The following is a 16,873-nucleotide window of genomic DNA, read 5'->3' on the forward strand; positions in this document are numbered from 1 at the left end:
CGCTGATTGGATTTGAGGGACTGGAAACTGTTGGGCGGGAAAAAAAGAAAAAGACATCTGTTTTAATTCTCGAATATCTGCTTTGAGGCTAGTCTTTGTAGGCTCTGCTGGCATTAGAGCGCTCTCGATGCCCACAGCGCAGTTGCCGTCAGCTCTACAAACATGTAAAAGCAGCCAGTGTGACGGGAAAGGGGGGGGCGTGAGAACTGAATGCTGATCATCTCATTCATAGTCGAGCCACACACGCCGGCCACACTGACACATTTCATCACTTGTACTATTTACCAACTTTCTATCTCTGCAGCCCGTTACCATCAGAAATGAATTCATCACAAAATAGTTTTCCTGCTCACAGAATACTTTTTGTTCTCTGCTTGTACATGTTTTATCTTAAATGTGTTAAAGTTTGCAAGGTATTGCACTTGAGAAAATAATATCCAGTGTGTTTGACTGTAACCAAAGTATAAGCATCAGATAAAGGCTTCTATAATTTGGTGTAAAACATAGGTACTGCATGCATACAACTGGGTATTTCTGAAGGGTTTCATTGTCATTGAATAAAATGTTTTTTATTAACCTTGGCTTATAGCGCTGTGGATCTTTTGGAAATCACTCTCCTCAATTGTCAGTACAACGTGTGACATGCAACCATCGATTCTTCTATGACTACGTCTTTAAAATGGAGAAAGTGTTCTACCAGCTGCAACAAAGACAATGACAATCATCAATTTTGCAGTGAAATTCAAAAATTAAAAATCAGCGCAGTGCATGGCAGTTTCTTTTGATTGTTTTTTTTTATATCTTTCTTTCACCTCAGTTTACTTATTCTTATTCAACACATGATAAATAAACAAGGCAAAAAAAAAATTCAATGAAATATATAAACAGCATTTAAAGATTTAAGACACCAAAGGGCCCCAAGGCAGAGCTGCTGTGAGACTCACAGACTTGGCAGTTTTCGTAAAGAAACAGCAGAGCACTCGGATCACACTGAAGCTGAGAAACAGACAGATGCAGGAGACTAATGGTGAGACGAAAAGAGAGAGACGTAGCATGTGCGAGAGAGTCGAAAGGAAACGTTTAAAGTAGTCCATGAGGAATCTCTCTCTTGCTCCTCTCTCTTAAGACCAAAGCCTCACCAACGGACCACTTGGCTTGTGTAGTCCTCAGTGGTGGTGGGGAAGTCACTGTCAGTCCCTTTCTCCAGCCCCGCTCCACCTCTCCCACCTTTATTTCCTCCCCCTCTGTGTTTGGGCGGCCATGGCCTGCCCTGCTCTTTTTGCTCCCTCAGCCAACGCCTCTCTTCGCGCCTCTTCAAGCGCACCTCCTGGTGCTCCCTCTGGCGGGTGAACTGGAATCGCTGGAGGAACAGGTCCTTGGCGTACTCGTACAACTGCACGTCCAGGAAGTTGAGCTCCTCGATGCGTCTGCGCACAAGCTCGCTCAGGTCCACGTTGGCGGCCCGCGTGCTGTTGATTTGCGTGAAAGCGGCGATGAAGCGCAGGCTGAACGTCCGCTCAAACAGGTACTGCGTCTTCCGTTGAAACTCAGTCAGGCCGTAGAAAGCCATGTTCTTCAGGTTGCTCATGGCGCTGCTCAGAAGGATGTGGTTCCTCTGGCTCTCATTCATGGAGGACAGGTTGTAGCAGCCCACCAGGCTCAGGTCAGCCAGCATGCGCACCTGACGGTTGTTGGCCAAGTTAGATGGGCAATTCATGAACTCAGTCAGGGTGACACCGGACCAGTCATCCCCATTGTAGCAGGTGGGAAGCTCGTCCTGGGTGGGCGAACGTCCATCACACATATGGAGGGCGGTCTTCCATGTGGCTCCACGCTGGACGTGCTTCCACTCGCTCAGGTAGCGGGAGACTGGGTCACGCAGCATGGTGATGTAATAGAAGTTCCTGCAGCCAAAACAAACACAGTTAGAGAGCTGTGAGCACATCATCATCACAGAGGGCTGCCCTGCATTGTACTGACAGATGGTGACTTTTGTCTGTGTATGAAACTTCAAGGTTGAATGCTAATTGGCAAACGGAAAGTCTCACTAATGAGATTATTATAGAGTTTCTATATATTGCCCTTGAAAATTGAACCCTTGCATCAGAGTAATGATTTTACAAAATTGAGCTCGAACTGTTTCCGTTCCACAGATTTCTTCCACCTGCCAACTTGGAGAATAATTGGGAATCAAGACATAGTGGTAATCCACGGACACACAGAAAGTGACTAAAACTGACCCAACTAAAGCCCAAACATGTCACTGTTAAAAAATAATGAGGTTTCAGTTTTGTGCCTCAAATCTGTTGTACTTTTAAACTGGGTGTCCTGCCCATCATTTGTCAACCAATCACAACAGGGCATTTAACAGGAGCAAACATATTCTGCTTGCAGTTTGGTGCTGAAAAACTGGTATATGAGTGCTATTCGTTTTTATACGAGCTGCTGCCTCTCCCCGGAGACTGAATATGTCCTCAGTTATTGCAAAAAGGACAGCCGCCGAACATGCCCAACATAGATTTATCGGTTTTCTGCAGCGGGACAAAGGGGCATTCAAAGAGAGGAGTCTGATAATGTTCTTTGGTTGATGAAGCGAAGCAGGCAGTTTCTACACTATAATTTGCAGTATAGTCGCACAAAAAAAAGATTCAATCATGTCTGATTGTTAAGTCGATATATTTACTCGAGAATCCACACACAGGAGGTTACACCTGCCCGTCATGCCAAGGTTGAAGACCTCCAAGGAGACCTACTCAGCTGAACCACAGATATGTCAAAGCGCATTCTGACGGAAAACAAAGATTGGACAGGTGTTGGTCAGGTAAACCTCTCTCCTAAGGTGGTGTCATGTGAATATTTAATGATGCGATCCCCTCCGCAGAGAAACAGTCTGGGCAGATAAAGTGCAGAGCGTTGCTGAGATTTCACACTGACTCCAAAGCTGCTCTCTGTTGCTGCTTCAGTTCTTTTACCACAGCAAACATCCACACAGCCTCAGACTCAGGAGTGGAGCTAAAAGAGCTGCACAAACACAGTCCTGTGCTTGTACTTTCTTCCCCTTCAGGGTTGGATTCAGCGTAGACGATGGGCTAAAGGAAATTGTACACACAGAGGAATATTTTGCCCTCAGATTGTTTGTTTTTTAGGGAAAAATATACTGTTTGCTTGGATTTTTGTATTTGTGTAACAGCTACTTATTCCATTTTTGTCCTTATGTGTCCTTTTAAGTCATCTCTAACGTCGAGATATCATCACAGGTATTATCAGAGTCTGCTTCACTATCTGCCTGTGATGAGGATGGTGGGGGACCGTCTCCAGGGGTCTGTTCTAGAGCTGAAACAATTCATCGATTTGTTGACTTAATCTCTCACCATTTTGATAAGGGATTCGTAATTTTTAGGGTTTTTTTAAAAGCAAAACTCACCTTGTATCTTTTGCAATATGAGGATTTGCTGCATATTTTTGTTGTATATCATTGTAAACTGAATTTTATATTTCTTTCTTTGGGTTTTTTACACCTTTAATGGCCAGAGAGAGAGAGAGAGAGAGGAAAGGGGGACATATAGAGGGGATGACATGCTGCAGGATAGACTCTGCCTTAATACATGGGGCTCCTGCTATACCAGGTGAGCTACTGTTGGTGCTGAAAAATGAATATTTTTGAGTAAGTCAGACGAAATAAAACACTGGAGGATGTCAAGCCTGGGCTCTGGAGAACTTTAATGGCCACTGTTTTATGACTTTTTATTTTAGATTAATCAATTCAAATACCCAGAGGAGATGAAGGATTACTTCATTAAATGTATTAAGCAGTTTCAACGTTGTCATTTTAATTAATTTAACTAACTAAAATGAAGCTATTTTATGGCTGTCACGTCAGGTGATGACAGGCTGCCAGATATCAACACGTCACACTTCCTCCCTGCAGAAATGATGTTGGAACCTGCCCTCATACCAATTATTTGCTTAATAAAACTTCATCTTACATGTCCTGAAAATTGAGTGAAACAGGAGTTTGATAGTGAGGTGCAAAGTAACACCGGGAGTGTTGAGGTGGGATGATAAATTCCAAACATGCAAGTTGGCTTGAGTTTTATTTGTGGCTATGATCAACATATTTCTCTAACCTCGGATAAACCCAAAATATAGCACTGGTTTAAATTTTCATAGCATGAATCCAACTTTTTTCGAAGATATCATGCAAATATGTTTCTAGATGAGAACACACTGAGAAACGGGAACATTTTTGGGTGTATTCAAGCGTGCAAATAGCAACATTATCTGACTGAACAAAACCACGGGATTGCCAAAAATATGTCTTGAAGCTTATCTGTGGAAGATTTGTCCAAACAGTGCCATAGGAATGCCACTGCTGACAGTGCTACCCCAATATGAGTCAGGCAAAAGGCTGTGATTACAGCCCTGGTGGCAACAGCTGCATCCTGGCACATGCTCCTGGAGTTGGCTGGCTGCGGATACATCCTCATTAGACTGTCTCTGGGACATAAACACATGTAGCAAAGTGTTGTTTGAGTGCACTCCACAGCCCAAAGGTCAGCTGTGTGCACCATCAGTGTCAAAATGCATCAGGATCAACGGGTCTGCAGAGCTGTCTCACGGAGGCTTTCCCTGAGTGATACAGATGACTCTTGAGAGGGGAGGGGGGTTAAGCTAACAGGCTTCTTCTTACCTCTGGCTTGTGTTGTCATCAGTACCACCCCTTCAGTTATTTCACACTCACTATCAAAAGCACTGTGAAAAGTTTACTTCCTGTAGACAATTGTTATTTTAAAAAAAATACTGCAGTAAACAGCTATAATTAGACATTTTAATAATATACTGTCTCATATGGCAAAGCTGTGACACAACCACATCTCTTTGCCAAGATTCCCCAGCCTGTTTTAGTGTGTTGGAGTAAAAGGAAGAAGTTTCCCAGCAGACACTGGGGCTATATGCTGTATTTATACATTTATTAGGTTAAATTAAGGAACAACCATCAGACACATAGTCTGCACATTTAGTTAGATGATCAAAAATCAGCATTTCTCTGTATTTTCAGTATGAATTCTTTAACCAGTAGAACCAGTAGCAGCAGTGGGTTCTGAAAAGTGCAGCAGTGCAACTCAAACTATCCTCCAGCCTCTTAAAAACATCCGACCAGATGTTTTTAACAACAACAGCAGTAACACTGGTCTATATTTAACATGTGCATCTGTTTATCCGCGATTCAAACACTGCGTTTTACCTATAACTGAGGACACACAACCCCAAAACGTCTTTTTGCACTTTGAAGCATCTGGCGATTAGTTCCTACAAAACTTTGGGGGCAGGTGGGGCAAATTTCCATACACCATGACACCCCCACGGAGATTATGCGCTTGGTTGGAGCCGAGAACTCTGTTGAACTCTAGTTAATCATGGATCAATAATAGATAGGAGGCATATTGCATCTCATTCCACCCCAGAATACTCATCTCTAAAGCAGCTGCACCAGTAGCCTGACTTCACTGGAGCACAAACTAAATAGGGGCCATTAAGCAGAGATGGAAGAGGAATTCAAAAGTATGGATGAAAATGGAAAAACCAAAGCAAGGAAGGATGAGGGGAGTTGCAGACGGGAATACTGAAGCTTAGTGTGATTTAAATAGATGTAGTGAACGGATATGGTAAAGAGTTTGACACATACAGAATGCATGAAAGCTGTGTTTGTTTTACATGATGATATTTATTTAAATATGATGAAATTTATTTAAACCACCATGTTTTTTTTATATTTCGTTTATATCTTTGTGCTCTTAACTACTGAAACAGTTTCAGGAACACATCAGAAAACAAAAGCTCTCTTTACAATTTAATTGGCATGCTACGCAAATTGCATAATTTCCTGTTAAGTCTGATTGATTACCTGTACACTAACTGTGTACTACAATTAGCACTTATGGAAGTGTGACAGCTTAAAAGTAAACTCGCGCTCGTGGCTCTGTGTCAGTACGCACATGCATAATGGAAGGTAAAATGTTTAATGTGTTCACCATTTTTAGTCAGTTTAAAAGTTTAGTTACGTTTGCTAATTAGTGTTAAACACAGAGTACATGAATGCCTTAAGTCTTGCAGGTATTTGGTCATAAACTATGGGAAAAATAAAAACCTGATGATGGTGCCGTAGGAAAAATCAAAGAATCAAGTTATTACAGTTCCTTCAGACAGAGAAATGTATGCACCATATTGCATAGCGATCCATCCAAAAGTTGTCGATACATCCCAATAAAAAACTAAAATCAAGCTCATGGTGGCAAATGGGGATCACTAAATCAAGATTCTCGGGAATATGAATGTCTCCACAAAATGTCACGACAATCCATCCTAGAGTTGTTCGATATTTATGTCTGAATCAAAATGGTGGACAAACTAACAGACATTTCGATTGCTACAGCCACGCCGCAGCTTCCTGTGAATATTCCCAACCTATGAAACACAAATGAATAGATTTCTCCTTTGCCAATGTCAGTGTAACACACTACTTGCTTTTAATTGTCCATAATTAGCCTCAATGACACAATTTCAGCCCCCTGATTCTTCCTGATTACAGGCTCCTAAAAGGGGACATTGTACTTTTATCCCCAGCACATGGCGGCTGGAAGTGGATGAACTGAATTCACTCATCAAGACATTCATGTGTGGGAGTTGGATATTGTTGCAGGTGCTTGAGGGTGGGCTAGACAATAGGGAAAAGCAAAACAATATATCTCTGTGAGCTGGGCAGAAAGTTGTTCAGAGCAAAGGCTAACACACTGAGCAGTAAATAAGTAAAGACAGACCATGTCCCAGTACAACAGAAGGACTGACTGATGTTGTTGGGATGTAGTGTGGTAAACCATGTGTGTGTGCGCGTGTGAGTCAGCGTCGAAATCTGTACCTGTTTATAGTCTGCTGACTTCTCTGATTTATTCACAGTGTAACAGCTTTGATCTCCCTCCATTACTCCTCTGCAGTCCAGGAGCATTAAGAACAACATTTTTTAAACATCTTTTTACTGTCATCCTCTAGGCACAGTTACGTTTATTCACTCACAGTCATAAAAGGCAGACACGACCGTGCATGACATGTAACACGCTGCTAAACGACAAAAACATTTTGATTCATGCCCTACAACATTTTTATGTACATGTGCTGAAAGAAATCTGTAAAGGCTATAAACAAGTGTATTGCATGTCTATGTAATCATGTTTCTGCTGCTTTATTATTTATTCCGGGAACTTTAGCTCTTTTTTTTTGCCTGATCACATTCACATAATACACATTCACATCTGGAAGCTGCCCAGAACAACCACACCCAGAGTTATCCTGCCAATCCGGGGATTAAAAAAAGAACCTCCTGGTCACAAGCTTGCTTCTCTAACCTTTAGGCCACCACTTCATTTTTTAATATTTATTTGAAAAGTCTTGTTGTTTTCTCTACAGTATACTCGTTTTTCCATTTTTCCTTTTGTTGCTATTTTTGCCTCTAGTTAATCGAGAGAGAAGGGCATAACGTGCAACAGAGGTCCCCTGGCCAGATAAGTTACTGTTACAGTTATGCCAGGTTCAGACTACATGATATCTGATAGTAGCCCAACCCAACAGATGTAGGGCGTCAGCAATGAAAATGGGCTTCGGTGATCGCTTTTATCCCGTGTAGTGTATAAAACTGGACGAAAACCAACCCTGCATTTGGGAGGTCTCATAACGTCCTGACGCCACTGACTGATTAACTGTGATGGTAGTGAAAGATCGAAAGAGGAATGATGATGTTAGTGCTTCTTTAGACTTTTCCAAACAAGACAGTCAGTATCAAATATATATTATTCTAGGAAATGTGTTGTCATATTTCTTGGACAAAAATTTGAAACTCTAGATTTGCCTAATCTAACACAGTGACCATTGTTACAGACAAAAATATTGTGTAGTCTGAACCCGGTAATATGTAGTATGCACCTTAGACCACAAAGCCACCATGACACAGGTTTATTACTTCAATTTAGAAACATTAAAAGCACAAGTGCTGCCAAAATTATTCAATTTTTCTGTCTAAAGAAATACAAAAGGTTCTAATTATTCAAATTATCTTTGTCCATTATGTCCATAAGAGGGCAACCCAATACAGCGCGACATAACTCTGCCGTCTATTGCCCAAAAGATACATGCTGTGCTAAATATTGCCATGGTAGTGCTGCTTTTTATTTTCCAATTTTCACAAATTGATTATACAGTCATGTTTAGAATATTCATTGGCAGCCCTAAAAGAACCTGAAAATTACTTTTGAAACAAAACAAAAAAAATGAAAAATAGCAACAGGCAAGCAGCAGACACAGAAATCAACATACATCAGTGTAAAAAAATGTTGACTGATCCAACCACTAACCCAGATTTAGTGTCAACTGACAATGAATTTGCCAGGACATCGGCAAAACAAAGCACCCCGCTGACAAGCTGAGCAAAATATCAGGCTAAAGTAATGACATGGTAATTCAGTCTAACTGTGGAGATGTGTTAAATGTACAAGTAACAAATAAAAACTACCAGCAAATTATCATTTGTTCAACGTCAACCCTAAACAGTTATTACTGTTAAATGCTGTGTTTAATAATTCCCCTTACATTTCCTGGGCCATTTTACTTTTTTAGTTAGATTTCAGTCAATTTACAGGTCGTGTAAGTTAATAGAGGGTCAACAGAACAAAGAAATGTGTTGTACTGTTTGTTATCTGACTAAACCTGGTGCAGCCACAGTGAAGTTAGTCTGCAGAATCAATATATTATGCGGTATTAGTCACCAAATGTTATGTCTGAATGTTATTTAAATTAATGATAATGAGCGGTGGGTAAAAATCCCTCAGTTGCAACATTCAGCGTCGTCACTAAAGAGGCAGAATGTTCCCAACCTTGAGGCAAACATACACAGAGTACAGTACTTTATGAGAATGGGGTATTCCTGTGAATTTTGCACCTCACTTGACTTCTGCCCTTTTCTCCATTCTGCTCCTCCTCCATGTCCTAGATTACTGTTCGACATTAGTGTTCCCTCCGGATCCACAACCTTTTCTTAAAGGTTGTCACATTAATCACGCTGCTGATTTCACTCGTCAATCTCCCTCTGTATCGCTTATGTTTATCTCTCACTATGCCGTGCATCGTCTCACTTCACTGCCCTCCACTTGAGGCACTGCATATAAACAACCATCGCTCTCCTTCTCCACTTTTTGTTTTTTTAATGTGCCTTTCCAGGAGACTTGTCGTTCAGGTAAATCATGGTAATGATAAAAGTTTATGAGAGAGGAAGGCTGCATAGTGATGTCTGATTCAATCTCAACAAACAATTTCAGGCTGGTATAGTTTTGTATTTTAAGATCTGAAATCAAAGACTGGAACATAGGAACTGTTGCAACCTGCTCCAGAGGAAATCACTTTTTTATTAACAACCATGGTGACAATGGGCCATGGAGTGTATTACAAAACAGGCTTGCTGAGTGCACAGAGGCTGTTTATATACAGTTATTTATATACAGCATTACCAAATGTCTCCTTGAAATTACATTCGTAGACAAAATATTTATAACAGCGAGTGTGCTGAATGTTTGATTATGATTTCTATTAACATCATGAGGAAATGCTGAACCTGGCAAGTCACAGAAATGTTTGTTGACAATATTGTTTTACGCCAAAGTACAATCCGTACAATATCAGCTTGTATTGATTATATTACATTATTGAACTTTTTATAGTTTAGGCACTCACAGCACTAGATTAAGGAAAGACTATGGTTTTGGTTTAATACAGAAAAAGTCAGCAGTGCACTGAATCCCCAAACACAATACAGTTTAATAAAGTAGGCACAAGTTTTCCTAACTTTAAAGTAACATTGTGTAATTTTTCCACAATAAAATAACTGATTTTATATAATTTTGGTGAGACATTAACTAGTTTACACCCTGTACGTCTGTATCATGCTATGTAACTTCGGTTACATTCACCTGTGAAGAATTACTAAGCACTAAGTCACACATTGCCGACTATTTCACTTATTTTGGTGAAACTGGATCATATTTTATGGAGAACGAGAAAATGTTTTATGCTTAGAGCACCAGGGGACTGTTTGTGTTTGTAGGCCCTTGCCACCAGTTAATGCAGATGGGGAGAGGAGCCAGTGTTGTGCCAGAACAGGAGCCGGGTAAGTCAGCATTGTAACAGGGCTTAGCAGCTTCTATGGACACAGCTAATGGTGAACGGACCTAATAAGGACATTGATGGATGAAGCTAAGGAGATGAAAGGAGAGGTGTAAGGCCACAAGACAAGAGAACATCCGGGGATGACTTTTAATTGTTGGCGGGAGTTTATTGAAACAACTGGCAGAGGTTTTCAGCTGGGCAAGTAGGCAATACTCAGCAGCCTCTATAGACATAATGACAGAGGCGAAGAGACTCCAAAACCGGGGGGGCGCTAAATAAAAAAAATACAAATTTCTACACAGTGTTGCTTTAACTTTTAATGCCAACCTCAAACAGAACTCAGGATGCCAACCTTAGACTCTGGTTGGTATCCTAACCACTTCTTGCAATTCTAGTACAGTAAAGTAATGTTTATTTAAAAACACTGGCTGTGAACAATTTGTTACGATATAAAGGTAATGCTATGGTAGTATTTGGTTGCTCCCACAGGCCTCAAACTTGATCTGAGCACTGCATAGGATCAGAGTCTGTTGTTAGCAGTCAACAGCAGGACTCAACAGGAACATAGGTACGCCAGTGGCATTGCCCTCAGCTACACTACCTCTGCTCTCAGTGAGATGGTACTCCCCTTTAACAATAAACAACTGTAGAGTTGCAATCCAAGCATTCATATACACAAATATACTGACATGCAAGATGAGTGTCCCTCAATATATCTCAAATTATTGTAGCAGCTACACCGAGGAGTCATTGAAAGTCTGGATTTACTGCAAGCACAGGCTCCAAACACAAAGGATGGTATAGGGGACAGACTGTTCCAGTCTTAAACACAGGTTGAATCAGGAGGAAGAAATTTGTGCCACAGCAGGTGAGACTGCATGATGTTATGAATCGCCTGCAGAGCTTTACAGGAACACAATACAAGCTTGGCTTTCTTTAAGCAAAGAGCTCTGCCGAGGTGCTTTTTGCTCTGTCGGTATTGAAGGGTAATCTTGTTATAGTATCGTTTTACAATGAGTATGGCCTGTAGCCTTGGTTTGGGCACTGTGAATATATTCTCCTGCTGCTATTCAGAATCAGTCAGAGAGAATGTGAAACTAATAATCAGACTGAGAATAATGGTTACATTCACCTTCAGACCAAAACAGTGTCTTTCATTTAAGCTTTTTTTTGTTTTTTAAAGCTGACAATCCGTCCAAAATGCCGACATCTGATTGTGTGTTTGAAGATCGAATATACCCGTGGTACTGTACCCTGAACCCAGACACGAAAGCAAGAACAGTCAAATCACAGAGGAAGTTTAAATTTACATTCTCCTGAGAAAGAAATAATAACCTTTGAAGCGATGAGTTATCTACCAGATGAGATTGTGCGATCCTTTATTGTATTTCAGACAAATGACTGACTTCTACAACACGCTGACATGGTTTTAAAAGTCCAGTGTGTGAGATTTAAGGGGCTCTGTTTACAGATTCTGGCAGAAGTGGAATATAATATGCATAATTATGTTTTAATGTTTTCGTGTAGGTTTTCAAAGCGCTGTTTTGAAGGCGAAAATATGCAGCGTTGGCCACCACCGTGTTGGATGTACTGCTTATAACACCTCCCAATAATCTAAATATCGGCCTGAATCCAGCTGTCAACATGTTTGTTTCTGCTGTGAAGTTGGGCATTTTAATATGGCTGCTTATGGAGGTTGGCTCACTTCTGCAGACAGCCTCAAGCGGCTACTCGAGGGATTACACTTTTTTAGCATTTCCGCATTGGCTTCATTTCCCAGCACTGGAGGTTGCCGCTTGATAATAACCTGAAAATAAGAATCTCTCATGTCTGCCTCATTGTTTTCCCCTTGTTTCCCTTCCCCTGTCTTTCTGTCTTTTTTTTTTTGCTATCTCTCTGTGCCTCAGGATCCCTGCCGGCCACTAACCTGCCACGTCCAGCCCTGCCTCGTTATCACTCCTGTCTCTGGAAATCAGCCACCACCACCAGCCCTGCACGGTCTGGATCTCCTTAACACCTGACGCCCACCTTCCCATGCACTATTCACCCTTCTGGCTTTAGTTAATAAACCTTGAACTATACTCAGTCTCCAGTTGTGTTTGCTCTCCGGGTCCAATTATGTTCTACATAACAGAATTGTTACCTTAGGATGAACCGAGTCGCCCATGTTTCTACAATAGCCCACAACGGATAAACTAACAATGGTTCTAGATGGATTTTTAAAGATTTTTCATGTGTTTTGCAGCCACCATCATTTCTACCTCATGCCAAAAAGGCGAGGGTGAGGTGACAGGGTTGCAATTAGCAAATTCACCACTAGATGTCACTGAATCCTACACACTGGTACTTTTTCTTTGATTGCAAATCCAAAAACTTTAAATTTGAGACACTTTTTTTCTTCTTCTTGATTATTTCAATCACTTTCAATCACTTCCCCTTCCCGTTTCACATACTCGGCATGTAGAGAGGAAAATAAATTGAAAACACTTCAGCATGTGACAATTAGTGCAGCTACTAATATGGCATGTGAGAGCAAAAATAAACCTTATGGCAATTGCAAGGTCTGATGAAGATCGACAGCAAACTGACCTTTGTTTCTTTGTTTCAGTAGTAGGCAGGAATTAATAGATTAATGTTCCTTATCTATTTAAAAGCCTCCTCCTATGCCACTTTTGATGCAAGTGTCTCTAAAATCTGGCCTTCTATATGTCCTTCTAAGAGGCCAAGCTCCCATCAGTGCATGCTTTAGTGAGAGAAAAACAGCTTATACATGTGATATGGTTTGATATATGTGATGACACACTGATTTTTGTACTTAGATGTACTTAATATATAAAACCCATGGCTCAAGTGACAGAAGCAGCTCATTATACTCGAGTGAGAGGCCACCTTTTGTCATGTGAAATAAGATTATGTTGTCAGATCACAGATCTGTTTGCCCGGATCATCATAATTAGACATTTACTACAAGGTGAGAACATTATGTTGCTATCAGATAAAAGATGCAGATGAAGCATTCAAGCCACAGAAAGTGCACTGAGTGAAGAGGTTATCTGGGGATATGTGAATATATATATATATATATAAAAAAATATATTAAATAACTGATAGCCTCTGCTGTAACTGTCACAGTCCTGGCAGTCTCTGAAGATGTCTCAGATATTACTTGCACCAAAGGAATCATCAGGCATCTTCAGCGGGATATGGGTGTCAAGTCATTTTTGATCAAAAGGAGACGGCAATATGGAGATTTGGTACAGTCTGACTGTTGCACTGAAGCAAAGTTTGTTTCATTTTTTTTTTTAATGCAATACAGATCATGACACGTGCTGCAATGACAGCGTGTTGTGTTGTGTGTGCTCGTAGACTCGTGCGTTTTTGTTCATTAGATATTAAATATTTTCCAGCAGAGAGTTCTGCTCGGGCTTCGTCACATGGTTGTCAGCGTGAATCCTAATGTTACAGCCCGTGGCCCACAATGTGCTGAGAAACATTTAGTTGTCTACTTGACATTCACAGTCTGCAAGATTTTCATTTGCACAAAAATCACTGCGTATGAAGGCAATTTAGCTCTCTCATTAAAAAGACATAAACGCCTCAGAACTTAATGGCATCTCACAGTAAAAGAGAGAGCCTCTAGAGTTTTTGAGATTACATCTTAAGATTGTCACGCGCATAAAAGTGGGAAGGGCTGGTATCGACTCGACATTGACTTTCATCGCTGTTTGAATGAAAATGGCCATCAGTACAGATGTGCTGTCATCCTGCTATATCTCTGTGAAGCTCTGCAGTACTCAGACCTTACACAACCTAAAGGTGTTCTCCAAACGCTGTACTTGTCGTCACAGGATACATGTTATTAATGTGTTTTATTCATGTGACCAGCATGTTATGGTTCACAGGAAGATGAAGTAGTGTAGATGTAGTTCAAGCTCGGTGGGATGAAGTGTCAGAACCGGCTGGATTCCCACGGCGTACAGGAGGCATGAACGAATGCATCTGATCATAATTAATTTTGCATATTTTAGCACTTTAGAGATGTTACAGTAAGTGCTATGTGCTTAACGCTGTGAGAGAACCGCGTGTCTTGCCATACGCCATGTGCAAAGATGTTTAAAGAGAAATTACTTTCCCAGGTAACGACCTCCTCCATCTCTGCGGTCTTTAATTTCAGCAGCCATGAAAAGTGACATTGATATTACCATCGGTATGAGGTGATTGAGACTGATAAGAAGTCCACTTTATGGACTGTAACATTACCTATACTTCATTCCCGAAACAGAGCAATAAAGACAATCACAATATGCTATAATAAAAGGAGAACACAACTGTGCTGTGCTTGGGACATCAATACTGCAGGTTTGCTTTAGTTATAGTTGTTTAATGGCTTCAGAGTGGGATTATACGGCAAACTCTCGCCTGAATCCTGTCTCCGCCATCTCTCCGGTGAGATGTCCTTGGTCTGTGAGAGTTATTCAGCATGCAAGGTCTCTGCGGTGCATCTGTACATCTCTGCGCTGTCCCGTTTTCTCTCAGACAAGATGAGAATGAGACCGGAGACATGCATTATTTGTAACCGATACCATTCCTTAATGGTGTCTGCACTTCCCCTGGCAGCCCATAATGGACCGTTTTTGAGGTTCTCTGCATCTTGTTCGGCTTTTTGATGGTGACGGAATGGGGACAGTGGGTGTCACCTGGGAAGAAACAAGAAGAACGATGGGACCTTTCATTTACTTGTCAGGAAGCTGGCATTGCTAGCACTTGACATGGTGTGCATACAGAGAGTGCTTGTACTAGGAGTGGCAGACAACAGCAAAAAAAAAAAAAAAGAGAGAAAAATTGCCCTTCAAAAGGGAAACATTTCATTCTTTCTTTTGTACTACAGAAAAAGAAAATGTCAAATATCTGAAGGAAGAATTAATGGCTAATATATAAAATGTGAACATTTCTCACACCAACAATTATTAATGAACCCTGGATATTATTTAAAAGGGAATTTACATATCAAAGTCTGTTTCCAGGTCCTGGGGAGTACGACTGCATATGTGACTAAAGGTTGTATAAAGCTCTGAGATGCAGCTGTGCCATAAACTGCTTCGATCACTTGAAATAACATCAGATAGATCTAAAATAAACCAGTGGTGTGGAGAAAGATTTGGGCTTACCAGACCTCAGATCTGAGATCAGGGGTGGGTTTCTAAACATTTGAATTTGGGAAAGGCTGTGTCTCAAAGAAATGAGGGCACAAGATGATGTGTAAAGAACATTTAAAGCCCTGTTCTTTTCAGGTTATTATACAAAAATAAAACACACTAATGAATATTGTATTCCATTGCTGCAAAGAAATACACACTGGACCTTTAAGTTCTATTGAATTCTATTGTAATTCGATATAGTCTTGCACAGATTATGAGAGAATGAGCATAGACTTCCTACATAGGAGCAAGACACCCAAACTGAAAGACACACTGCGTCTACAGGCCACGTTTTGTCATCTCTTTGTGGTAGTTTTCATTCGCATTTTGCATTTCTTTGACTGAGTTGTTTACCTACAAAGAAATGTTAACTCACTTCTTACAGAGGAGTCCCAGTCTCTGCTGGATGCTAGTACACTGAGGCTGTCGATGGTCGAGTTGCATTGTGTGTAATGTAGTCACCATGTCAAGTTTTCTCACTACCTTTTTACTATAAAATATATAAATATTGTAAATGAATGAACAATGTAAACTCTAAAAATGAGGCGTGCAGTACTATTGGAGCTATGATTTTGGGACTTCCTAAAGCCTCAGAATGACACAGCATCTCATAAAACAATCTCACTGAACTGAGACATAAGAAACCACTTCATGGATGGTAGTGATGGTACGCAGAGACATGTAACTCTCCTGAACACAGTGAGCGTGAAGTTCACAGGTAACCCGACTGCTTTAACAGAATAAAATGTCGTCGGAGGTGAGCTCAGCACACAGTGTTCAGCTACGAAATACACTGCAAGCCGGGTCATCGCAGGCCTCCCTCCCTTTCTCCTCTTTCGAGAGTTCATGCACCCCGCAGGCTGACACAAAGGTGCGTGATTCACAAACACAAAATGTAACCTTGCTGCAATGAGCAGCAGTGTATAAGAGCAGCCTGAATTATAAGCTGTATACTTTGGGAAGGATGAATGCACCTCTAGAGGAATCAGCTAAGGATGCAGCTCAGGGATGGCATTAGCTTAAATCTGATTGGCTGTGTATCTTTAATGAGATCTGCCATCTCATTTCAGCTCCCGGGACAGCACCTGTTTGACCTCCTCTGCTTGTCAGGCAGCACAGAACAGAAGATTTAAGCGGCAGTTAAGCTGAGTCAATACAGCCACATAACTGTCTAACAATCATAATAGATCTTAAATGTTACTTCCCAATGATATGATATAGTCGAAATGCACAAATGCAACTCCATTTACAGCCGTACAAGGACTTCTAAGTGGGTTGTTTGGAAACAAGTGGCCCTACAGGGAAAATGACTGCGCGATAACTGGACAAGATGTGCCGAGATGAAAAGTATAGGGCAGGAAATATGAATGTACCTTTACGTTGGCAAGCGACTCCCTGCTGTCATAATTGCTTTTCTGTAATTTGAGACCAATTAGGCATTGTAATATGACAGCACGGCTTCAATTACC

At 41.0% G+C, this 16,873-nt stretch overlaps 1 protein-coding gene across 1 annotated transcript in view; it reads right to left on the bottom strand.

Annotated features, from left to right (window-relative positions):
- Positions 1-557: 557 nt before the first annotated feature.
- hs6st3b (heparan sulfate 6-O-sulfotransferase 3b) overlaps positions 558-16,873 on the bottom strand; it is a 60,786-nt gene continuing 44,470 nt past the window's right edge. Inside the window, exon 2 of the mRNA XM_010735589.3 lies at positions 558-1,904. Coding sequence (XP_010733891.2) covers positions 1,136-1,904 — 769 coding nt within the window. The 3' untranslated portion in view covers positions 558-1,135. The remainder of the gene's footprint in view (positions 1,905-16,873) is intronic.

The sequence above is a fragment of the Larimichthys crocea genome, chromosome XVIII (assembly GCF_000972845.2).
Source record: "Larimichthys crocea isolate SSNF chromosome XVIII, L_crocea_2.0, whole genome shotgun sequence".
Taxonomy (NCBI): Eukaryota; Metazoa; Chordata; class Actinopteri; family Sciaenidae; genus Larimichthys; species Larimichthys crocea.